Below are 25770 nucleotides of genomic sequence, written 5' to 3' on the forward strand. Positions count from 1 at the left end.
GGAAGGAGGAAACATCTATTAGCTCTCGTCCTCCCTTGCTCGTGGGTTGCCCCATGGTGGGTTAGCTCCTTCACACACCAAGATCCGTTCACGCCAGTCCCATGGGATTGTGGGTTCCCAAAGGTGTCCCACACCATGGCCTCAGAGAAGCCCCAGGGCGGTACAGTGGGGCAGGTGAGGTGAGGTGCTGATAGCTGTCAGGTCTAAGCAGGCAAAGCTAGTTGTGGAAGCAAAGGTTAGAGTAAAAGTCGGGCCAAGAGGAGGCAAGGTATGAGAAGTATCCAATACAGGAACTCACATCCCGGCCTCCCTCAAAGCCACTAAAAGTAAAAAAAGGCCTGGACCCCTGCAGTGTCACTAGTGAAAGGTCTTTGGCGTGGAGTGACCTTATCTTTTCAAACTTCCTTTTCTGAACCAAGACAATTGGATATAAGAGTAAACTATAGACATTTTACTGGTATGACTTGAAGAACCTAAAACATCACATGTCCCAAACCCTTAATTGTTCCCTATGACCACTCCAAAACTGTCCTTAAAACTGTCTACTCCCTCTCAATAAAAACCACTCTGTTTCTCAGATCGTACCTTGGATCCATGCTTGAACCCTTTTTCTCCTGTTCCGTGTCCAGCGCACCAGCAATCTTGTTTACCGCACTTTTACAGTGTACTCTAAACCCTCCACTTCACGCCCCATCCTCCACTACCAGACTGGTCCCAGGCAGCCCTGAAACTGTAGGTAATCATTACTTAAATCCTGTAACCTGCCTTCACTAATCAAGGTCGTTAATTGTTGCTACAAAACACTTGCATGTCCTCCAACCGCACATCACCTGAACAAGATGTTTGCCGGAGTGGTTCTCCAAGAACTTGGAGTCAGCTGTGTCTCGTTCCAGCTGAGCTGGTAAAGATGGGATGGGACCACCGACCCTTCAACTGGGCATGCGCGAGTGTCCGCTCAGTGACCTTTTGAACATGCGGCGGCTGTAGCTTAGTTACGCCTGCGCAGAAGGACAATTATCTCACCTTTTCCCAATCACCTTTCCCCACGCCCCCCACGCCTCAGACCTCCCTGCTTCTTTAGTCTTTCATCCGTGAATACGCGGAGCTGCTTGCTTTGGGGCGATGGATCTGAGGCTAGTTCTCCCGTCTTTCTCCTTGGCTGCCTTGTGACTAAACCCTCTCTTTCTGCAAAGCTCAGCGTCTCAGCGTTTTGGCTCACTGTGCGACGGGCGAAAACGAGCCTGGTTCAGTAGCAGTACCACCTCTCACGAGGATCATCCCAACAGCTTCTGGACTATTCTTGTTTCCACTCTTGCTTTCTGCAGTCTGTTCTCTGCACAGTGGCCAGAGTGGCTGCATTTAAAAACGGTAAGCCATATCGTTTCCGTTGTCTCAACTCTTCAACTGTTCCCATTAGGTTTCAGATGAAATCCCAAATCCTAGCTATGGCCGTGTGCCTGCATGGTCTGGCTCCTGTCCACATCTGTGGGCTCATTTCCTCCCATTCTAGCCCTTTCTCTGTGGTCTCTAATTACTCTTTCCTCCTTGATATTCCTCAAACGTATCAAGAAAGTTTCTATTCACACTTTTGCATTTGCAGTTTCTTCTGTTTGGAGTGGTTTATTCTCTCACTTCATTCATACTTCAGTTTATCTCCCAAGGAGACTTCCCAGGACCACCCCTTCTTTAAAGCAGTCTTCCATCATAATATATGCTCTTCTCCTGTTATATTTTTCTTCATAGAACTTATTACCTGTTATATATGTATAAAATATGTTATATATAGACATACACAACATATATATGATAGGTAACATACGTAATATATGATATATATAAAACGTGTGTGTCTGTGTATATGTGAGTTTGCTTGCTTATTGTCTGTTTCACTCACTAGAATATTGCTACATTAAGGGCATGGATAAAGTTGAATTTACTACTCTATTTCCAGTGTCTAGACGAGTCCTTGGCACATAAGGGTTTAAGTAGTTAATTAATTAAATCAGATAAAATGGCACTTGGGTTGTCAGTAGATTTCCCTTTACCTTTATGTGCTACTCAGCAGATACTAGTTAATAATGGAAAAAGAAAACGACAACAGCATTTCTGTAGTATTTGACAGCGTCAGCTAACTTTCTGCAAGCAGAGCCCTAGTCACATTTACTTTATGTTCCCCTTATAGTCTGATGAGGGTCTTCTGGAACTACAGTAAGCCAAGTTTGATGATGAATACTCTGTGTTTATCAAAAACCCGAAGTCATTTCGCCAGAACTTCGGAGGTAGAACTTGGAGGGTTGCGGAGGACAATTTAGGAGCCTCTTTTGGAAATGGCATATGTGCATTCCACCAACAAGCCACTGGCCAGAATTTAACCCCATGGCCCTACCTAACTGTAGAGGTGGATGGAAAATAGAGTTCAGCTGTGTGTCCAGGAGGAAATGTAACTATTAACTCTGTCACAACAGATATATGGATGATCTTCTATAATCCTTAAAAATCCTTGGAGATAAGTACTTTATCCTCATTTAGAGATTAAAACTAATCTGACCTTCAGAGAGATGGAGCTACACAACCAAGATCACAAAGCTAATGATTATGTGGCAGATCCAGGGCTTCGTGGATTTAGCTATGATTTTTCCCTGTCGTTTTAGGTACTGGAAATTCCAGACAGCACCAGTCACTTTGATGTGGCTGAGTTTGCTCATGATTTTATCTGTGCTTACACATCAGAAAAGAGTGCATATAGACCTCGGACCTGAATTACTATTATTTTTTTAACATCTTTACTGGAGTGTAATTACTTTACAATGGTGTGTTAGTTTCTGCTTTATAACAAAGTGAATCAGCTCTACATATACATATATCCCCACATCTCTTCACTCTTGCATCTCCCTCACTCCCACCCTACCCATCCCACCCCTCTAGGTGGTCACAGAGCACTGAGCTGATCTCCCTGGGCTATGCGGCTGCTTCCCACTAGCTATCTCCTTTACATTTGGTAGTGTATATATGTCCATGACACTCTCTCACCCTGTCACATCTCACCCCTCCCCCTCCCCATATCCTCAAGTCCATTCTGTAGTAGGTCTGTGTCTTTATTCCCATCTTGCCACTAGGTTCTTCATGACCTTTTTTTTTTTTCCTTAGATTCCATATATATGTGTTAGCATACTGTATTTGTTTTTCTCTTTCTGACTTACTTCACTCTGTATGACAGACTCTAACTCCATCCACCTCACTACAAATAACTCAATTTCGTTTCTTTTTATGGCTGAGTAATATTCCATTGTATGTATGTGCCACATCTTCTTTATCCATTCATCTGTCGATGGACACTTAGGTTGCTTCCATGTCCTGGCTATTGTAAATAGAGCTGCAATGAACATTGTGCTAAATGACTCTTTTTGAATTATGGTTTTCTCAGGGTATATGCCCAGTAGTGGGATTGCTGGGTCGTATGGTAGTTCTATGTTTAGTTTTTTAAGGACCCTCCATATTGTTCTCCATAGTGGCTGTATCAATTTACATTCCCACCAACAGTGCAAGAGGGTTCCCTTTTCTGCACACCCTCTCCAGCATTTATTGTTTGTAGATTTTTTGATAATGACCATTCTGGCTGGTGTGAGGTGATATCTCATTGTAGTTTTGATTTGCATTTCTCTAATGATTAATGATGCTGAGCATTCTTTCATGTGTTTGTTGGCACTCTATATCTTCTTTGGAGAAATGTCTATTTAGGTCTTCTGCCCATTTTTGGATTGGGTTGTTTATTTTTTTGATATTGAGCTGCATGAGCTACTTGTAAATTTTGGAGATTAATCCTTTGTCAGTTTCTTCATTTGTAAATATTTTCTACCATTCTGAGGGTTGTCTGTTCGTCTTGTTTATGGTTTCCTTTGCTGTGCAAAAGCTTTTAAGTTTCATTAGGTCCCATTTGTTTTTATTTCCATTACGAGGTGGGTCAGAAAGGATCTTGCTGTGATTTATGTCATAGAGTGTTCTGCCTATTTTTTCCTCTAAGAGTTTTATAGTGTCTGGCCTTACATTTAGGTCTTTTATCCATTTTGAGTTTATTTTTGTGTATGGTGTTAGGGAGTGTTCTAATTTCATTCTTTTACATGTAGCTGTCCAGTTTTCCCAGCACCACTTATTGAGGAGGCTGTCTTTTTTGCAATGTATATTCTTGCCTCCTTTATCAAAAATAAGGTGACCATATGTGTGTGGGTTTATCTCTGGGCTTTCTATCCTGTTCCATTGGTCTATATTTCTATTTTTGTGCCAGTACCATACTGTCTTGATTACTGTAGCTTTGTAGTATAGTCTGGAGTCAGAGAGACTGATTCCTCTAGCTCCGTTTTTCTTTCTCAAGATTGCTTTGGCTATTCGGGGTCTTTTGTGTTTCCATACAAATTGTGAAATTTTTTGTTCTAGTGCTTTGAAAAATGCCATTGGTAGTTTGATCGGGATTGCATTGAATCTGTAGATTACTTTGGGTAGTATAATCTTTTTCACAATGTTGATTCTTCCAATCCAAGAACGTGGTATATCTCTCCATCTGTTTGAATCATCTTTAATTCCTTTCATCAGTGTCTTATAGTTTTCTGCATACAGGTCTTTTGTCTCCTCAGGTAGGTTTATTCATAGGTATTTTATTCTTTTTTTGCAGTGGTAAATGGGAGTGTTTCCTTAATTTCTCTTTCAAATTTTTCATTATTAGTGTATAGGTATGCAAGAGATTTCTGTGCATTAATTTTGTATCCTGCTACTTTACCAGATTCGTTGATTAGCTCTAGTAGTTTTCTGGTAACATTTTTAGGATTCTCTATGTATAGTATCACGTCATGTGCAAACAGTGACAGCTTTACTTATTCTTTTCCGATTTGGATTCCTTTTATTTCTTTTTCTTCTCTGATTGCTGTGGCTAAAACTTCCAAAACAATGTTGAATAACAGTGGTGAGAGTGGGCAACCTTGTCTTCTTCCTGATCTTAGAGGAAATGGTTTCAGTTTTTCACCAGTGAGGATGACATTGGCTGTGGGTTTGTCATATATGGCCTTTACTATGTTGAGGTAGGTTCCCTATATGCCTACTTTCTAAAGAAATTTTGTCAAAAGCTTTTTCTGCATCTATTGAGATGATCATATGGTTGTTTGTTTTTTTTTTAATATTTTTTTTTTTTTGGCTGTGTTGGGTCTTCGTTTCTGTGCAAGGGCTTTCTCTAGTTGTGGCGAGTGGGGGCCACTCTTCATCACGGTGTGCAGGCCTCTCACTGTCGCGGCCTCTCTTGTTGCGGAGCCCAGGCTCAAAATGCGCAGGCTCAGTAGTTGTGGCGCACGGGCCTAGCTGCTCCATGGCATGTGGGATCTTCCCAGACCAGGGCTCGAACCCGTGTCCCCTGCGTTGTCAGGCAGATTCTCAACCACTGCACCACCAGGGAAGCCCGATCATATGGTTTTTATTCTTGAATTTGTTAATATGGTGTATCACATTGATTAATTTGCATATATTGAAGTATCCTTGCATTCCTGGGATAAACCCCACTTGATCATGGTGTATGATCCTTTTAATGTGCTGTTGGATTCTGTTTGCTAGTATTTTGTTGAGGATTTTTGCATCTATGTTCATCAGTGATACTGGCCTGTAGTTTTCTTTCTTTGTGACATCTTTGTCTGGTTTTGGTATCAGGGTAATGGTGGCCTCGTAGAATGAGTTTGGGAGTGTTCCTCCCTCTGCTGTATTTTGGAAGAGTTTGAGAAGGATAGGTGATAGCTCTTCTCTAAATGTTTGTGAGAATTCACCTGTGAAACCATCTGGTCCTGGGCTTTTCTTTGCTGGAAGATTTTTAATCACAGTTTCAATTTCAGTGCTTGTGATTGGTCTGTTTATATTTTCTGTTTCTGGTTCAGTCTCAGAAGGTTGTGCTTTTCTGAGAATTTGTCCATTTCTTCCAGGTTGTCCATTTTATTGGCATATAGTTGCTTGTAGTAATCTCTCATGATCCTTTGTATTTCTGCAGTGTCAGTTGTTACTTCTCCTTTTTCATTTCTAATTCTGTTGATTTGGGTCTTCTCCGTTTTTTCCTTGCTGAGTCTGGCTAATGGTTTATCGATTTTGTTTATCTTCTCAAAGAACCAGCTTTTAGTTTTATTGATCTTTGCTATCGTTTCCTTCATTTCTTTTTCATTTATTTCTGTTCTGATCTTTATGATTTCTTTCCTTCTGCTAACTTTGGGGTTTTTTTTTTTTGTTTTTCTTTCTCTAATTGCTTTAGGTGTAAGGTTAGGTTGTTTATCTGAGATGTTTCTTATTTCTTAAGGTAGGATTGTTTTGCTATAAACTTACCTCTTAGAACTGCTTTTGCTTCATCCCATAGGTTTTGGGTCGTCGTGTTTTCATTGTTGTTTGTTTCTAGGTATGTTTTGATTTCCTCAATGATCTCTTGGTTATTAAGTACTGTATTGTTATACTCCATGTGTTTGTATTTTTTACAGATTTTTTCCTGTAATTGATATCTAGTCTCATAGCATTGTGGTCAGAAAAGATACTTGATACAATTTCAATTTTCTTAAATTTACCAAGGCTTGATTTGTGACCCAAGATATGATCTATCCTGGAGAATGTTCCATGAGCACTTGAGAGAAAAGTGTATTCTGTTGTTTTTGGATGGAAAGTCCTATAAATATCAATTAAGTCCATCTTGTTTAATGTATCATTTAAAGCTTGTGTTTCCTTATTTATTTTCATTTTGGATGATCTGTTCATTGGTGAAAGTGCGGTGTTAAAGTTCCCTACTATAACTGTGTTACTGTCGATTTCCCCTTTTATGGCTGTTAGCATTTGCCTTACGTATTGAGGTGCTCCTATGTTGGGTGCATAAATATTTACAATTGTTATATCTTTTCTTGGATTGATCCCTTGATCATTATGTAGTGTCCTTGTCTCTTGTAATAGTCTTTGTTTTAAAGTCTATTTTGTCTGATGTGAGAATTGCTACTCCAGCTTTCTTTTGATTTCCATTTGCATGGAATATCTTTTTCCATCCCCTCACTTTCAATCTGTATGTGTCCCTAGGTCTGAAATGAGACTCCTGTAGAAAGCATATATACGGGTGTTTTTTTTTTGTATCCATTCAGTCAGTCTATGTCTTTTATTTGGAGCATTTAATCCATTTACGTTTGAGGTAATTATTGATATGTATGTTCCTATTACCATTTTGTTAATTGTTTTGGGTTTGTTTTTGTAGGTCTTTTCCTTCTCTTGTGTTTCCTTCCTAGAGAAGTTCCTTTATCATTTGTTGTAAAGCTGGTTTGGTGGTGCTGAATTCTCTTAGGTTTTGCTTGTCTGTAAAGTTATTAATTTCTCCATCTAATCTGAATGAGATCCTTGCTGGGTAGAGTAATCTTTGGAAAAGTTTTTTCCCTTTCATCACTTTAAATAAGGTCCTGCCACTCCCTTCTGGCTTGCAGAGTTTCTGCTGAAAGATCAGCTGTTAACTTTATGGGGATTCCCTTGTATGTTATTTGTTGTTTTTCCCTTGCTGCTTTTAATATTTTTTCTTTGTATTTAATTTTAGATAGTTTGATTAATATGTGTCTTGGCATGTTTCTCCTTGGATTTATCCTGTATGGGACTCTCTGTGCTTCTTGGACTTGAGTTACTATTTCCGTTCCCATATAAGGAAGTTTTCAACTGTAATGTCTTCAGATATTTTCTCAGTCCCTTTCGTTTTTCCCTTCTTCTTCTGGGACCCCTATAATTCGAATGTTGGTGCATTTAATGTTGTCCCAGCGGTCTCTGAGACTGTCCTCAATTCTTTTCACTCTTTTTTCTTTATTCTGCTCTGCAATATATTTTCCACTATTTTATCTTCCAGGTCACTTATGCGTTCCTCTGTCTCAGTTATTCTGCTATTGATTCCTTCTAAAGAATTTTAAATTTCATTTATTGTGTTGTTCATCATTGTTTGTTTGGTCTTTAGTTCATCTAGGTCCTTGTTAAACGTTTCTTGTATTTTCTCCACTCTATTTCCAAGATTTTGGATCATCTTTACAATCATTACTCTGAATTGTTTTTCAGGTAGACTGCCTATTTCCTCATCATTTGTTTGGTCTGGTGACTTTTTACCTTGCTCCTTCATCAGCTGTGGGTTTCTCTGTGTTCTCATTTTGCTTAACTTACTGTGTTTGGGGTCTCCTTTTCACAGGCTGCAAGTTTGCAGTTCCCGTTGTTTTTGGTGTCTGCCCCCAGTGGGTAAGTTTGGTTCAATGAGTTGTGTAGGCTTCCTGGTGGAGGGGCCTAGTGCTTGTGTTCTGGTGGATGAGGCTGGATCTTGTCTTTCTGGTGGGCAGGACCTTGTCTGGTGGTGTGTTTTGGGGTGTCTGTGGCCTTATTATGATTTTAGGCAGCCTCTCTGCTAACTGGTGAGGCTGTGTTCCTGTCTTGCTAGTTCTTTGGCATAGGGTGTCCAGCACTGAAGCTTGCTTGTCGTTGAGTGGAGCTGGGTCTTGGTGTTGTGATGGAGATCTCTGGGAGTTTTTTGCCGTTTGATATTATGTGGAGCTGGGAGGTCTCTGGTGGACCAATGTCCTGAACTTGGCTCTCCCAGCTCAGAGGCACAGATCTGATGCCCAGTGGGAGCACCAAGACCCTGTCAGCCACACGGCTCAGAATGAAAGGGAGACAAAAAGAAAGAAAGAAAGAAAAAAGAAAGTAAAATAAAATAAAATATTGTTGTTAAAATAAAAAATTAAAAAATATTAAAAATTTAAAAAAAGAAAGAAAGAAAGAAGAGAGCAACCAAACCAAAAAACAAATCCACCAGTGATAACAAGCACTAAAAACTATACTAAAAAAAACCACAAAACGGACAGACCGAACCCTAAGACAAATGGTAAAAGCAAAGCTATACAGACAGGTCACACACAGAAGCATACACATACACACTCACAAAAAGAGAAAAAGGAAAAGAAATATATATCTTTGCCCCAAGGTCCACCGCCTCAATTTGGGATGATTTGTTGTCTATTCAGGTATTCCACAGATGCAGGGTACATCAAGTTGATTATGGGGATTTAATCCACTGCTCCTGAGGCTGCTGGGAGAGATTTCCCTTTCTCTTTGTTCGCAAAGCTCCCGGGGTTCAACTTTGGATTTGGACCTGCCTCTGCGTGTAGGTCACCTGAGGGCACCTGTTCTTCACTCAGACAGGATGGGGTTAAAGGAGCAGCTGCTTCAGGGGCTCTGGCTCACTCAGGCTGGGGGGAGGGAGGGGTACGGAGGAGGCGGGGAGAGCCTGCGGCGGCAGAGTCGTCATGACGTTGCAGCAGCCCGAGGCGCGCTGTGCATTCTCCCGGGGAAGTTGTCCCCGGACCACGGGACCCTGGCGGTGGCGGGCTGCACAGGCCCCCAGGAGGGGTGGTGTGGAGAGTGACCTGTGCTCGCACACAGGCCTCTTGGTGGCGGCAGCAGCAGCCTTAGCGTCTCATGCCCGTCTCTGGGGTCCGCGCTGTTAGCCGCGGCTCGCGCCCGTCTCTGGAGCTTGTTTAGGCGGCGCTCTGAATCCCCTCTCCTCGCGCACCAGGAAACAGAGAGGTAAGAAAAAGTCTCTCGCCTCTTCGGCAGCTCCAGACCTTTTTCCAGACTCCCTCCCGGCTAGCCGTGGCGCACTAGCCCCTTCAGGCTGTGTTCACGCCGCCAACCCCAGTCCTCTCCCTGTGATCCGACCGAAGCCTGAGCCTCAGCTCCCAGCCCTGCCCGCCCCGGCAGGGGTGCAGACAAGCCTCTTGGGCTGGTGAGTGCTGGTCCCCTGTGCGGGAATCTCTCCGCTTTGCCCTCCGCACCCCTGTGGCTGCACTCTCCTCCATTGCTCTGAAGCTTCCCCCTCTGCCACCCGCAGTCTCCGCCCGCAAAGGGGCTCCTAGTGTGTGGAAACCTTTCCTACTTCACAGCTCCCTCCCAGAGGTACAAGTCCTGCCCTATTCTTTTGTCTCTGTTTTTTCTTTTTTCTTTTGCCCTACCCGGGTATGTGGGGAGTTTCTTGCCTTTTGGGAGGTCTGAGGTCTTCTGCCAGTGTTCAGTAGGTGTTTTATAGAAGCTGTTCCACATGTAGATGTATTTCTGATGTATTTGTGGGGAGGAAGGTGATCTCCATGTCTTACTCTTCCACCATCTTAAAGCTCCTCTGAATATTTTTAAATAGAGTTTAACATACTGTGATTTTTCCTTATTGTCCAGTCCCAATCACTCTGAGTGCCTTCTTTCATCTTACCAGTCACAGTATTTCAGTACTTTTCAATAATAAAACTAATGCAACAAAACTCTTTTCTGCTTTTCCATTAAGTTAGATAACATAGTTAAAATCTTAGTTGATTATCTGAAATACATAGTCTTATTGATTGTTTCTGATTTGTATCATTTGAATCACTCCCATTTTAATAGAGACATAAGTTATACTTGATTGCCTTCAGTTGCTAAATGCTCATTCTTTGGGAAGAATTATATCCCTGTCAATTAAGGGTAATTAAGCAGAGTATCAATAAAATAATAGACTCAACTTGAATCAGTGAAAGTGTAAAATGTAGTTCAAAGTCTAGTCAGAGAATTAATAGAAAACACCATCTGTGGGTGCCTTACTTACATGGAATCTTGGTTACCTAGATGCTGGTCCTCAGCTTTGTAGATACAGAAACTCTGTGAATAGGCCCCTTAAAGATCTCACTCACCAAAGAAATTCATGAGACATTGATGACTAAAAGAATCCTAATTCTTCATTTATAATAAAGTATGCTACCTTCAGTGACTAGAGAACTAATTTCCTTTATCTAGAGCATACCTTCTTGTTTTTAAGACATTGAGGAAACACACTTATAAACCTAATAATTTTATGGGAAATAAAAAATTATGAGATGTTATTAGGTAGCTTCAAGAGGACATTTTGTCCAGGAATTGTTAGGACCTAACAATACTTCCACATCACAAAACTAAAACACAAAACAAAACAGTAACAAGAATAGTTTTTCCCTAGGGAATGGAAAGTACTTGTACATTAAGTATACTATTTCTGGACTTCCCTGGTGGCACAGTGGTTAAGAATTTGCCTGCCAATGCAGGGGACACAGGTTCGATCCCTGGTCCGGAAAGATCCCACATGCCGCGGAGCACCTAAGCCCGTGTGCCACAGCTACTGAACCTGCACTCTAGAGCCCATGAGCCACAACTACTGAGCCCACGTGCCACAGTTACTGAATCCCACACGCCTAGAGCCTGTGCTCAGCAACAAGAGAAGCCACTGCAATGAGAAGCCCGCACACTGCAATGAAGAGTAGCCCCTGCTCGCCTCAACTGGAGAAAGCCCACCCACAACAATGAAGAAGACCCAATGTAGCCAAACATAAATAAATAAAATAAATTAAAAAAATATATATATATACTATTTCTATGCCTTGCAGAGAGTTGGATAAGTACGTGACCAAATTCATGTTATCTCTTTCAACATTTTCTGAGATTCATGTCTGCCATCGAGGCTCCTCTGTTAATATAACCTTTCTTTAGAGAGATCACAAACTTTGATAAGATTAGGATCTTCTGCACTCAAAATTGTTTTTAGGGCTTCCCTGGTGGCGTGGTTAAGAATCTGCCTGACAGTGTAGGGGACACAGGTTCAAGCCCTGGTCCGGGAAGATCCCACATGCCGCGGCGCAACTAAGCCCATGTGCCACAACTACTGAGCCTGTGCTCCAGAGCCCATGAGCCACAACTTCTGAAGCCTGCATGCCTAGAGCCCGTGTTCTGCAACAAGAGAAGCCACTGCAGTGAGAAGCCCGTGCACTGCAATGAAGAGTAGCCCCCACTCACCTCAACTAGAGAAAGCTTACACGCAACAATGAGGACCCAATGCAGCCGAAAGAAAAAAACAGAATAAATAAAATAAATAAATTTTTAAAAATATTAAAAAAAATCGTTTCTAGGATAGCAGTATTTTTAGTGGAAAGGACATAGAATTTCAAATTAGGTAAATCTAGGATTAAGCCCATTTAACAGTCATTTATCTGATGATTTTTTTCATTTTATTTTGATGAGAACACAACATGAAATTTACTCTCTACAAATTTGTAAGTGTATGATACATTATTATTGACTGTAGATACAATGGTGTAAAGAAGATCTCTAGAGTTTATTCATTTTGCATAACTGAAACTTTATACCCCTTGATTAATAATTACTCATTCCCTTCAGCACCTCCCAGCCCCAGGCAACCACTGTTTGATTTCGTGAATTTGACTATTTTCGATAATTCATGTAAGAAGAATTATGTATTTTTTGTCTTTTTGTGACTGATCAATTTCACTTAACATAATGTCCTCAAGATTCATCCATATGGTCACATATTGCAGAATTTTCCTTCTTTTTTAAAGGCTGAATGGTATTCTACTGTACATATGTATCACATATTCTTTATTTGTTCATCTGTTGAATGACATTTAGGTTGTTTCCACAGCTTGGCTACTGTGATGTTGCAATAAACATAGGAGTGCTATTATCTCTCTGAAATCCTGATTTCATTTCTTCTGGATAAATACCCAGAAGTGGGACTGCTGGATCATATGGTAGTTTAATTTTTAATTTTTTGAGGAATCTCCCTATTGTTTTCCACAGTGGCTAAACCATTTTTTATTCCCACCAATAGTGTGCAAGTGTTCCAGTTTCTCCATATCTTCATCGATACTTAATGTCTTTTTTTTTTTTTTTGGTAATAGTCATCCTGATAGATGTGTGTTCATTGTGGTTTTGATTAACATTTCACTGATGATTAGTGGTGTTGAACATCCTTTCATATACCTGTTGGCCATCTGTATGTCTTTATTGAAGAAATGTCTATTCAAATCCTTTGCCCATTTAAAACTTGGATTATTTGTTTTTTGCTGTTGAGTTATAGGAGTTATTTATGTATTATAGATATTAACCTCTTATCAGATATATGGTTTGCAGATATTTTCTCCCATTCTGTAGGTTGCCTTTTAATTTTGTTGATCATTTCCTTTGCTATGTAGAAGCTTTTTAGTTTGAGGTAGTCCAACTTGTGTATTTTTGGTTTTTGTTGTCTGTCCTTTTGGTGTCATATCCATGAAACCATTGCTGAGACCAATGTCATGAAGATTTTTGCCTGTGTTTCTTCGAGTAGTTTCATGGTTTTAGGTCTTACTTTCAAGTCTTTAACCCACTGGAATTGATTTTTGTGTATGGTGTAAGATAGGGGTCCAGTTTAGTTCCTTTACATATGGATATCCAGTTTTCACAGCCCCATTTGTTGAAGAGACTATATACTTTCTATGCTGTAGATAATACAGCACTTCTCTAGAACCCTCAGAATTTTCTGCTACTGGAACTTACTGTAAACTCCTCATGTATTCTTTTCCTTTCCTAGTTATCTCAAGGACCAAAGCTACTTGAATCACAGCCTGAAACTACTGAGGGATCCTTTCTTCTCTGGGCTCCTTCCTTCTCTGGGCTCCAGTCAAAGCTAGCAGCCTTCTTTGTCATTCAGTAAGTAAGTCGAAGTACTCTTTCTTAATGTAGAATATGCTGTTTCCAGAATCTGAAAATGTGAACCAGACATTATGTGCCTCTCTTTGTGTTGGAAGATCTGAGATGCAAAAATTTCTCCTTTATATTGAGGGTATAGCACAGCATGCCACAGACTACTAGGGGCCTGAAAACTTCACTGATGAGGCAAAACGTTGGATCTTTGTAGAGTGCATTTTCCACCACTGGAACACATTTGTCTTACCTTAGTCTCCAATTTACATTTTAATCCAATTAACATAATGTCATTGATATAGTAGCCAATGTGATGTTCTGTGGAATGTTTATATGGCTGAAGACACTTTGGACTATATTTTTAAAGAAACCAGGAAAATTTACATAGTCTTGGGGTAGGACCATATATGTACACTGTTGTCCATCCTATTTGAATGTGAAGTATTTCTGACCCTCCTTATTGATAGGGATGGAAAATAATGCATTCATCAAATCAGTAGCCACTTAACATGGACTGGAGGCTGTGTTAATTTGCTCTAGTATAGATTCCATGTTTGACATAGAAGCTGAAATTTGGGCATCTGCTTGGTTGAGTTTCTAGATTTATTTAATTGTTGTAGGAGTCAGACCTTCGAATTAAGTGGAATATAATGGGAACCAATATCTCTGCATATTTTACATCTTAAGTGTGGCACTAATCTCTTTGATTCCTTTGGTAATATGTTATTATTTACTGTATTTACAATCTTGACCAGAAGTGGAGGGGCAATTTTTGAGGCTTCCACTTAGCCTTTTCCTTTATTATTTCTCTTATGCCAAAGCTCAAGGAACTGATGTGAGTGTTCTACCAATTACCAGCTATGTCTAGTACAATTATACATTTAGGGACTGGGAAGTAACTGTTGGGTGTGACCACAGCTATGAGCTGAACCTGCTCCAAGATAATATTTATTTCCTAGATAACATCTATTCATATTCTATTAGGGGAGTGATGGTAGCACTTTGGGCTCCCAAATATCAATGCCAATATAGACCCCATATACAAATATTCTCAAAAGGTTTGAAGGTATTTTCTTTTCCCCAGTGTATGGTTAACTAAGTAAATGGCTATAGGTCTCTTTAGGGAAGAATGGAGGAAGTTACTAGTGAGTATATATCATAGTTTTGTGTGATGCTTCCTCACAGGAATCCAGATTTTTCTTCAGTCATGAATTCTGAATCTGAGAACTGGGTTATGTCTGAAAATTATGCATGGAATCAGTTAAAATTTTTCATTGATTTTTTTCACATTTATTATGAATATTATCCAAAACACAGAAAAGTTGAAAGAGTTATACAGTGGACACTCTTAAGCTCATCACCTAGATTCTAAAACTGATATTTTTCTATAATTATTTATCAGCTATTTACACATCATATATTCATTCCTCTATCAATATATCAAATAATTTTTTGATACTTTCACAGTAGTTTGCTTTATCAGTACCCTTAAACATTTCCAAATGTATATCCTCCTCTAGAATTTAATATCTGTGTTAAGATTGTTTTCCATGGTACAGTTCCAAGCAAATCCATACAGTAGGAAAATAACTGTCACGTTATTTCTCTTTGTCTTCTTTTTGTAAATGTCTACACAGTTTGCATTGCCTGACAAAAGGTTTTTAAATCTATATACCTAGAAAATAATACGGACAACAGAGTGCTGAAAACAAATGCCGCTTTGGGTTCAGAACAAAACTTCTGCTCTAACAGAAAATAATAGAAAAATTAAGCTATTCTTTTAATTACATTGACCAGCTTGACAAGCAAAGAAGATCATTTCTAAGATGAAAAATGTGTCTTTGTTTTCATTTGTGTTAGATCCTATTTTCTTTGATGCTTAACAACATTTTTTGGTCTATTTATTTTCTATTTGTCAAATTATGAAGAGTAGTGAGTATTAAAAAGAAACAGTTGTGTTTCAGGTCAAGCCATTTATTGACCATCCAAAGTTTGGCAATGATAAGTAAGACAAGGTAGGTCTTGATGAATTTGGGGGATTTGTTATTTGAACATATTGCTTTCAGTGTAGCTTGTTAAAAGAGACAGACAACTCCTTTCTCCTCTAAATAATACAAACCAACAAAATAATAACAATAATATGAAGAGAAAGAAAGACATTTGTGGTGGCCTAGGGTTTTATCTTTTTTCCTCCATTACCTCTCATAATACTGACTCTTTCTTCTCCATACACAATTTATTTGGGCCTTCAGATGATGTGGCATAGAGTAAGGATATGGGCCTTGTATTCATGTAGACAAAGATTTGCAAAATGGTTTTGCTATTTCCCAGCTGTGTACTTGAGGATGTCTCTCACTTTCTCTAAAATTTTTGGTTTTTTTCCAGAAAATCCTGGGAAATAATGCCTAGTTTAGAGTGTACTTTTGAAAATGTTACACAATCAGTAGCTTCTATTGTCATTGATTATGTTATTCAACAGACATTGAGGAGTTATTATATTCAGACACTCTTATGTATCTCAAAAATACAAAGTTGATAAGTCCCTAACCCAAGGCACATGTTGTCTAAAAAAATTAATAAAATTTTAATATAATTAAAATTATATTAATCAATAGTTAACATACATTGTGATAATGCTATAACATAAGAAGACATTGAATGGTAAAGATCTAAAGAGAGAGTGTGATAAGGAATAACACCCAATCTAGCCCTGGGGTTGAGAAGATACGAAAGAAATTGGTGAAATCTTTTAAGAGGAAGTAAGATTTGAGTTACTTCCTGAAGAATGATAGATAGTAGGTGTGGATACGAGAGAGGGATGTTACAGAAAAAAAATCTCTGATATATAAATTCACAAAAGTAAAAAAGAGTATGGCTTGTTTGGGAGTTTTATGTGATTGATACGGAAGTACATGTAGGGACAGTAATAAAGAATGAGAGAAGTAGGCAGGACCCATATGATGAAGGACCTTGAAAGCTTGGTTAAGAAACTTCAGCTTTAAACTAGAGGCCATGTGACACCACTAAGGAGTTAAAACAAGAAAATTACAAGAATTTCAGGAAATTCACTATATCAGGATACAGGCTTGAGAATGAAATTGGAGAAACTAGTTATGATATTATTACAGCAGTACAAACATTCTAATTTAAGGAAGTAGTATAAAAGTTGTTAATTGGAGAGAAATTTACATTATATTAAAGGGATAGAATGTATAGGACTTTGGATATGAGTAATGATGGATTAGAATAAAGAAAGATTTGAGTTTCTGACTCGTGGGGTGGAGTGGATGGTGCTCTCATTCCTCAGTATAGGGGACCTAGAAAGAGGGGTGGATTTCAGGAGGAAGATAATGATTTCTTCTTGATAAATATTGAGTTTGGAGTGTTAATGGGACACTCAAGTGGAAAAACTAGGAAATTACATTTGTACATATATTCACTATATGTTGATGGGCACATGCACACATGTATAGTTCTGGAGTTTCTGAGAAGGCACAAGGTAAGAGATAAAAGTCAGAATGGAGATTAGTTACAACCTTGCTGTGTATGGGAATGCTAAGGGTAATTTTATTTGCCTAGAAGGAAAGAGAGTGAAAATTAGAAGCCTGGAGGATACCAACATTTTAAGGTTGAATAGAGAAAGAGTAATGAAGAAAGATGGACTGTTCAGGGAATTTGGAGACTAATGAATATTCATTGTTTGTTCATTTGTTTATTCTATGAATGTATATTGAACTCGTTCCTAGTCTGGGTGGACCCCAATTCAGAGTCTGAGATGAAAGTCTGCATTCAGTAATATCATTAGAAGTGAGCCCAGAGAGCAGAAGTGAGGAATTAGTGGAGTAAAATAAGAGTGTGTAATCAAGAGAGGGCAGACAGCAGAAGCAAGAAGAACTACCGTCCTGCAGCCTGTGGAATGAAAACCACATTCACAGAAAGATAGACAAAATGAAAAGGCAGAGGACTATGTACCAGATGAAGGACACTAAATGAAGTGGAGATAGGCAACCTTCCAGAAAAAGAATTCAGAATAATGATAGTGAAGATGATCCAGGACCTTGGAAAAAGAATGGAGACAAAGATCGAGAAGATGCAAGAAGTGTTTAACAAAGACCTAGAAGAATTAAAGAACAAACACCAAGAAACATTAAAGAACAAACAAACAGAGATGACCAATACAATAACTGAAATGAAAAATACACTAGAAGGAATCAATAGCAGAATAACTGAGGCAGAAGAACGGATAAGTGACCTGGAAGACAGAATGGTAGAATTCACTGCCGTAGAACAGAATAAAGAAAAACGAATGAAAAGAAATGCAGACAGCTTAAGAGACCTCTGGGACAACATTAAATTCACCAACGTTCGCATTATAGGGGTCCCAAAAGGAGAAGAGAGAAAGGACCTGAGAAAATAATTGAAGAGATTATAGTCGAAAAATTCCCTCACATCATAAAGGAAATAGCCACCCAAGAACAGGAAGCACAGAGAGTTCCAGGCAGGATAAACCCAAGGAGAAACACACTGAGACACATAGTAATCAAATTAACAAAAATTAAAGACAAAGAAAAATTATTAAAAGCAACAAGGAAAAAATGACAAATAATATACAAGGGAACTCCCATAAGGTTAACAGCTGATTTCTCAGCAGAAACGTTACAAACCAGAACGGAGTGGCACGATATATTTAAAGTGATGAAAAGGAAGAACCTACAACCAAGGTTACTCTACCCAGCAAGGATCTCATTCAGATTTGACGGAGAAATCAAAAGCTTTACAAACAAGCAAAGGCTAAGAGAATTCAGCACCACCAAAGCAGCTCTACAACAAATGCTAAAGGAACGTCTCTAAGTGGGAAACACAAGAGAAGAAAAGGACCTACAAAAACAAACCCAAAACATTTAACAAAATGGTAATAGGAACATACATACCGATAATCACCTTAAATGTGAATGGATTAAATGCTCCAACCAAAAGACACAGGCTTGCTGAATGGATACAAAATGGATACAAAAACAAGACCCATGCTGTCTACAGGAGACCCACTTCAGACCTAGGGACACATACAGACTGAAAGTGAGGGGATGGAAAAAGATATTCCATGCAAATGGAAATCAAAAGAAAGCTGGAGTAGCAATACTCATATAAGATAAAATAGACTTTAAAATACAGAATGTTACAAGAGACAAGTAAGGACACTACATAATGATCAAGGGATCAATCCAAGAAGAAGATATAACAATTGCAAATATTTATGCACCCAGCATAGGAGCACCTCAATACGTAAAGCAAATGCTAACCGCTATAAAAGAGGAAATTGACAGTAACACAATAGTGGGGAACTTTAACACCTCACTTACACCAATGGACAGATCATCCAAACAGAAAATTAATAAGGAAACAGAAGCTTTAAATGACACAATAGACCAGATAGATTTAATTGATATTTATAGGATATTACATCCAAAAACAGCAGATTACACTTTCTTCTCAAGGGCACATGGAACATTCTTCAGGATAGATCACATCTTGGGTCACAAATCAAGCCTTGGTAAATTTAAGAAAACTGAAATCATTTCAAGCATCTTTTCCGACCACAATGCTATGAGATTAGAAATCAATTACAGGGAAAAAAACATAAAGAACACAAACACATGGGGGCTAAACAATACATTACTAAATAACCAAGAGATCACTGAAGAAATCAAAGAGGAAATCAAAAAATACCTAGAGACAAATGACAATGAAAACACAATGATCCAAAACCCATGGGATGCAGCAAAAGCAGTTCTGAGAGGGAAGTTTATACCAATACAATCCTACCTCAAGAAACAAGAAAAATCTCAAATACACAATCTAACCTTACACCTAAAGGAACTACAGAAAGAAGAACAAACAAAACCCAAAGTTAGTAGAAGGAAAGAAATCACAAAGATCAGAGCAGAAATAAATGAAATAGAAACAAAGGCAAAGATCAATAAGACTAAAAGCTGGTTCTCTGAGAAGATAAACAGAATTGATAAACTTTAGATAAGCTCATGAAGAAAATGAGGGTGATGACTCAAATCATTAGAATTAGAAATGAAAAAGAAGAAGTTACAATAGGCACTGCAAATATACAAAGCATCATAAGAGACTACTACAAGCAACTCTATGCCAATAAAATGGACAACCTGGAAGAAATGGACAAATTCTTAGAAAGGTATAACCTTCCAAGACTGAACCAGGAAGAAATAGAAAATATGAACAGACCAATCACAAGTAATGAAATTGAAACTGTGATTAAAAATCTTCCAACAAACAAAAGTCCAGGACCAGATGGCTTCACAGGTGAATTCTATCAAACATTTAGAGAAGCGCTAACACCCATCCTTCTCAAACTCTTCCAAAAAATTGCAGAGGAAGGAACACTCCCAAACTCATTCTATGAGGCCACCATCACCCTGATACCAAAACCAGACAAAGATACTACAAAGAAAGAAAATTACAGACCAATATCACTGATGAATATAGATGCAAAAATCCTCAAAAAATACTAGCAAACAGAATCCAACATCACATTAAAAGGATCATACACCATGATCAAGTGAGATTTATCCCAGGGATGCAAGGATTCTTCAATATACGCAAATCAATCAATGTGATACACCATATTAACAAACTGAAGAATAAAAACCATATGATCATCTCAATAGGTGCAGAAAAAGCTTTTGACAAAATTCAACACCCATTTATGACAAAAACTCTCCAGAAAGTGGACATAGAAGGAACCTATCTCAACATAATAAAGTCCATATACGACAAACCCACAGCAAACATCGTTCTCAATGATGAAGAAATGAAAGCATTTCCTCTAAGATCAGGAACAAGTGTATGATGTCTACTCTTGCCACTATTATTCAACAAAGTTTTTGGAAGTCCCAGCCACAGCAATCAGAGAAGAAAAAAATAATGAAAGGAATCCTAATTGGAAAAGAAGAAGTAAAACTGTCACTGTTTGCAGATGACATGATACTATACATAGAGAATCCTAAAGATGCCACCAGAAAACTACTTGAGCTAATCAGTGAATTTGGTAAAGTTGCAGGACACAAAATTAATGCACAGAAATCTCTTGCAGTCCTCTACACTAACAACAAAAGATCAGAAAGAGAAATTAAGGAAACAATCCCAGTCACCATTGCAACAAAAAGAATAAAATACTTAGGAATAAACCTACCTAAGGAGGTAAAAGACCTGTACCCAGATAACTATAAGACATTGGTGAAAGAAATCAAAGATGACACAAACAGATGGAGAGATATACCATGTTCTTGGATTGGAAGAATCAATATTGTGAAAAGACTATACTACCCAAAGCAATCTACAGATTCAATGCAATCCCTATCAAATTACCAATGGCATTTTTTACAGAACTAGAACAAAAAATCTTAAAATTTGGAGACACAAAAGACCCTGAATAGCCAAAGCAATCTATTTTTTTAAAATAAATTTATTTGTTTTATTTATTTATTTTTGGCTGCATTGGATCTTTGTTGATGCACACGGGTTTTCTCTACTTGCGGTGAGTGGGGGCTACTCTTCATTGCGGTTTGTGGGCTTCTCATTGCGGTGGTTCTCTTGTTGTGGAGCACAGGCTCTAGGTGCGTAGGCTTCAGTAGTTGTGGCATGCGGGCTCTAGAGCACAGGCTCTGTAGTTGTAGCGCAGGGGCTTAGTTGCTCCGTGGCATGTGGCATCTTCCTGGACCAGGGCTTGAACCTGTGTCCCCTGCATTGGCATGCAGATTCTTAAGCAATACACCACCAGGGAAGTCCCTAGCCAAAGCAATCTTGAGGGAAAGAAAATGGAGCTGGAGGAATCAGACTCCCTGACTTTAGACTATTACTACAAAGCTACAGTAATCAAGACAACATGGTACTGGCACAAAAACAGAAATATAGATCAATGGTACAGGATAGAAAGCCCAGCGATAAACCCACGCACCTATGGTCAACTAATCTATGACAAAGGAGGCAAGGATAAACAATGGAGAAAAGACAGTCTCTTCAGTAAGTGGTGCTGGGAAAACTGGACAGCTACATGTCAAGGAGTGAAATTAGAACACTCCCTAACGCCGTACACAAAAATAAACTCAAAATGGATTAAAGACCTAAATGTAAGGCCTGACACTATCAAACTCTTAGAGGAAAACATACGAAGAACACTCTTTGACCTAAATCACAGCAAGATCTTTTTTGACCCACCTCTTAGAGTAATGGAAATAAAAACAAAAATAAACAAATGGGACCTAATGAAACTTCAAAGCTTTTGCACAGCAAAGGAAACTACAAGCAAGATGAAAAGACAACCCTCAGAATGGGAGAAAATATTTGGAATCGAATCAGTGGACAAAGGATTAATCTCCAAAATATATAAACAGCTCATGCAGCTCAATATTAAAAAAACAACCCAATCAAAAAATGGGCAGACCTAAGTAGACATCTCTCCAGAAAAGACATACAGATGGCCAGGAGGCACATGAAAAGCCGTTCAACATCACTAATTATTAGAGAAATGCAAATCAAAACTACAATGAGGTATCACCTCACACCAGTTAGAATGGGCATCATCAGAAAATCTCCAAACAACAAATGCTGGAGAGGGTGTGGAGAAAAGGGCACCCTCTTGCACTGTTGGTGGGAATGTAAATTGATACAGCCACTATGGAGAACAGTATAGAGGTTCCTTAAAAAACTAAAAATAGAATTACCATATGACCCAGCAATCCCACTACTGGGCATATACCCAGAGAAACCATAATTCAAAAAGAGACATGCACCCCAATGTTCATTGCAGCACTATTACAATAGCCATGTCATGGAAGCAACCTAAATGCCCATTGACAGACGAATGGATAAAGAAGATGTGGTGCATATATACAATAGAATATTACTCAGCCATAAAAAGGAACGAAATTGGGTCATTTGTAGAGATGTGGCTGGACCTAGAGACTGTTATACAGAGTGAAGTAAGTCGGAAAAACTAATATCGTATATTAACTCATGTATGTGGAACCTAGAAAAATGGTACAGATGAATCAGTTTACAAGGCAGAAATAGAGACACAGATGTAGAGAGCAAACGTGTGGACGCCAAGGGGGGAAAGCAGGAGGTGTTATTGGTGGTGGAGGGATGAATTGGGAGATTGGGATTGACATATATACACTAATATGTATAAAATAGATAACTAATAACAACCTGCTGTATAAAAAAATAAATTAATAAAATAAAAAAAGTGCATTATCAAGATGGCCATCATTGCCTGTAAGCAATGCTTAATCCTCTGAGACCATCTGAGGAACCCTATGAATGTTTCTCAAGACTGTGCACTCCAGGGATGAAAGAGAAACATTTATCTATGAAATTCTGCCTTCCATTTGCCAATGGTAACCCCACAGGTTTTCAACAGCTCATACATCTGGCTTGTACATGTTTGCGTACATTCACCTGGGAAACCCATACTGTAGCATTAGAAACGCCCTTGGGCAGGAATTGAGAAATAGGTAGTCATGGCCAAGATGACTACTGACAAGTTAAACCTGCACAGATTTGGTTTCTTGAATGGAATAGGGACCGGAATAAGAGGTAGAACTGAGAGGAAAGTGGTACAGAAAAGGGTTTAATATAATCCACTCCCTGCAGGACTCACATCCTCCCTCGTGGGAGGGTTTGTCCAATTCATCAAAGTTTCCTTCAGGATGGGGGCCAGCTGCACCTTGGTGCAGAGAAGCCCTGGGTCAGGAAGGTATGTGGCACTGGCCAATGTGGGATATTGACAGATTACAGATGGGGAAAGCTGATGGAATCCTGTGCCTGGGATGAAGGAGAGGCTGAAAGGACATGAAGTGGTACAAAGAGTTTTCTAATATAAACATCTTCTATGTTCAGTTCCATGGTGAGGAAGATAAGATTGCCCCTACCCTCATGTAATGTACATTCTAGTGGGTGAGACAGACAGAAAATATAAAATAATTGCAAGCGCTGAGGTGAGAGGAATAGAGATCTTGGAATAGAGAATTATTTTCCTTACTCTCTATCTCCTTCACTTTTGTGTTTTCCACGCAAACACTTTTGGCAGCTAGGCAAGCTTTGTCACTTCCTTTGAATCAGCATTTCTATTATGAGTCCAGCAGAGGGCTCTGGAAAAGATTTGCTTGAAACTTGAAGCTGTAAAGCCATTAAATAGTGTGAATAGCTCTGAACCTTCTGGCTTTCCTCCAACATACTCTCCTCCTATTAACAATAAAAAAAGAAAAACAAAGTAAGTAAAATGACAAAAGGAAGAGTGTCCGTTTTCATGACCACTGACATTTTCCATTCGTTCATATTCCCAATGGGGTAGTGGGTTAGGATTTATTAAAACAAAATATAGATTATATTTAATATATTATATATATTTAAATTTAAAACATACTTTATAGATATAAATATATAAAAATGTTATATATTTATATTTAATATACATATATAAAAATTATACATACATAACAAAATTCTCCACTGCCCTTCTCCTTTTAAGGAGGTTTAAACTCAGCATGTTACACACTTAGCTATGTTCATCCCACCTTGTGTCTTTAGGATTCTGGACTTATAAATCATTAAAGTCAATACTTTAGCTTAAATTGTTACATCACAATTTTGTTTTCAGTCATCTGAAGGACAACAGTGGCAGACAGAATGTGGTTTTGTCTCACTTGGTGACCCTCCCTTGCAAGTACATTTAATTATAACCCTCCTCATTTTGATTATAGTACTTTGCTAATTTGAAATTCTACCTTAATTAATGTAGCTTGCGGTATCTGTAGAAAATCAGGAACCCGTGGTTATGATTTTAATTATAGCATATATGTTACAGATCTCAGCCAAACATCTCTGAGGACATTCTCCTTTGTGTAAAGTGTCAAGAAATTGGTCTCCCTCTTTTGACTTCATATTGCCTTCTTGAAATATAATGAGTACCTTTTGGTGACAGCATCCCTTTCCCAGTCTGCATAGTGAGAATTATGAACTGTACTAAGAGGTATTTTGCTAAACTCAGGCATTGAAGCAAATGTGCCATTTATAAAATGTCATGACGTGGCATTTTTGAAACACTGAAAGACCTTAGTTTCTAACAAGCTAACATAACTGCATAAAGGTTTTTTGAAAAGAGAAAATACTGAGAAAAAAAGTGAAAAAAATAGTGTATCATTCATAAATATATGCAGTTATTCTAAGATTTTCACAAGTTTAAAATTCTTAGGGATATTACCACTGCCTTTGGATTATTAACCAAAAAATAATGACAGTTATTGCGGAAAGGATAAGGGTAAGGAAGTCTAAGATTCTTCAAATTTGAGTTTTTATGGTTTTATGGTATTATGATTTGATAAAAAATAATATAATTTACAGTATCTTATAAGCAAAATCATTTGAATTATTTATTTCCAAATTTCATTTCCTACTTATTTCTAAAAGATTCTTAATATATTTCAGTTCTAATTACAAAAATGTAGCATATCCAAGGTCCTTATAAGAGAAGTCTGGGCATCAGGGATTACATATGTTTGAGGCAATTAATTTATAAAGTTATGAAAGAATATTGAGAGCTAGTATTTCCATGGTCAAACTAGGAGATACATATTGTAATAGATCCTGTATGAGTCCATCACTACAAATGTTTACCAATCAGAGAGTCTCCGTCATAACATTCTTCATGTTATACCCGTGTTTCATTTGATGGCTGAGAATAACTGATGCTAGCCAAGAGTTTCACAGTGGCATGTTTAGCATTTCAGGCCCTGGAGTCAGCCTGTTTTAGTCCAAATCCCAGCTCTGCCACTTACTAGCTGTGTGACCTTGGGCAATTCATTCAACCTATTAGTGTCTCAGGTGTAATAAATAGGTACAATAATGATACCTACCTCAAAGGTTTGTAGTGAATATTGAACAAAACAAAACATAGTAGCACTTAGAACAGTGTAAATTCTCGGGTATCATCTATTACTGTGTTTACTGTTATTACCCATAGGCATTACTTGCAACAACTAGGTCTTTATCTGAAATACTTTTGTAACCCATCGTGTCAGTGTTCGTGTACACTTTTGCACAACAGAGAAGGAAAAGGAGAGGGTGAGAGGGAGCAAGGGAGGCTGAGAACTGTGAAAATTAACATTTTCATATCAGATATGATAAAATGATATTGCTGTATACAGC

General features: G+C 38.4%; 1 protein-coding gene across 25 annotated transcripts in view; it reads left to right on the forward strand.

Moving 5' to 3' along the window:
- Positions 1-25770, forward strand: part of LOC309628591 (uncharacterized protein) — a 299876-nt gene that overhangs the window by 62667 nt on the left and 211439 nt on the right. For 23 of the 25 annotated variants that reach the window (XR_014244552.1, XR_014244553.1, XR_014244556.1 and 20 more), the window contains 2 exons: positions 1199-1368; positions 13424-13542. Coding sequence is in view for 7 of the 25 variants with exons in the window: in XM_082391810.1 (XP_082247936.1) it covers positions 1199-1368; positions 13424-13542 (289 nt within the window). In the remaining 18 variants the exon portion in view is untranslated. Of the gene's footprint in view, positions 1-1198; positions 1369-13423; positions 13547-25770 lie in introns of all 25 variants that reach the window. The other 2 variants (XR_014244554.1, XR_014244555.1) reach the window with 1 other exon arrangement.

This window comes from Balaenoptera borealis (assembly GCF_965194805.1).
Source record: "Balaenoptera borealis genome assembly, chromosome: 4".
NCBI classification, from domain to species: domain Eukaryota; kingdom Metazoa; phylum Chordata; class Mammalia; order Artiodactyla; family Balaenopteridae; genus Balaenoptera; species Balaenoptera borealis.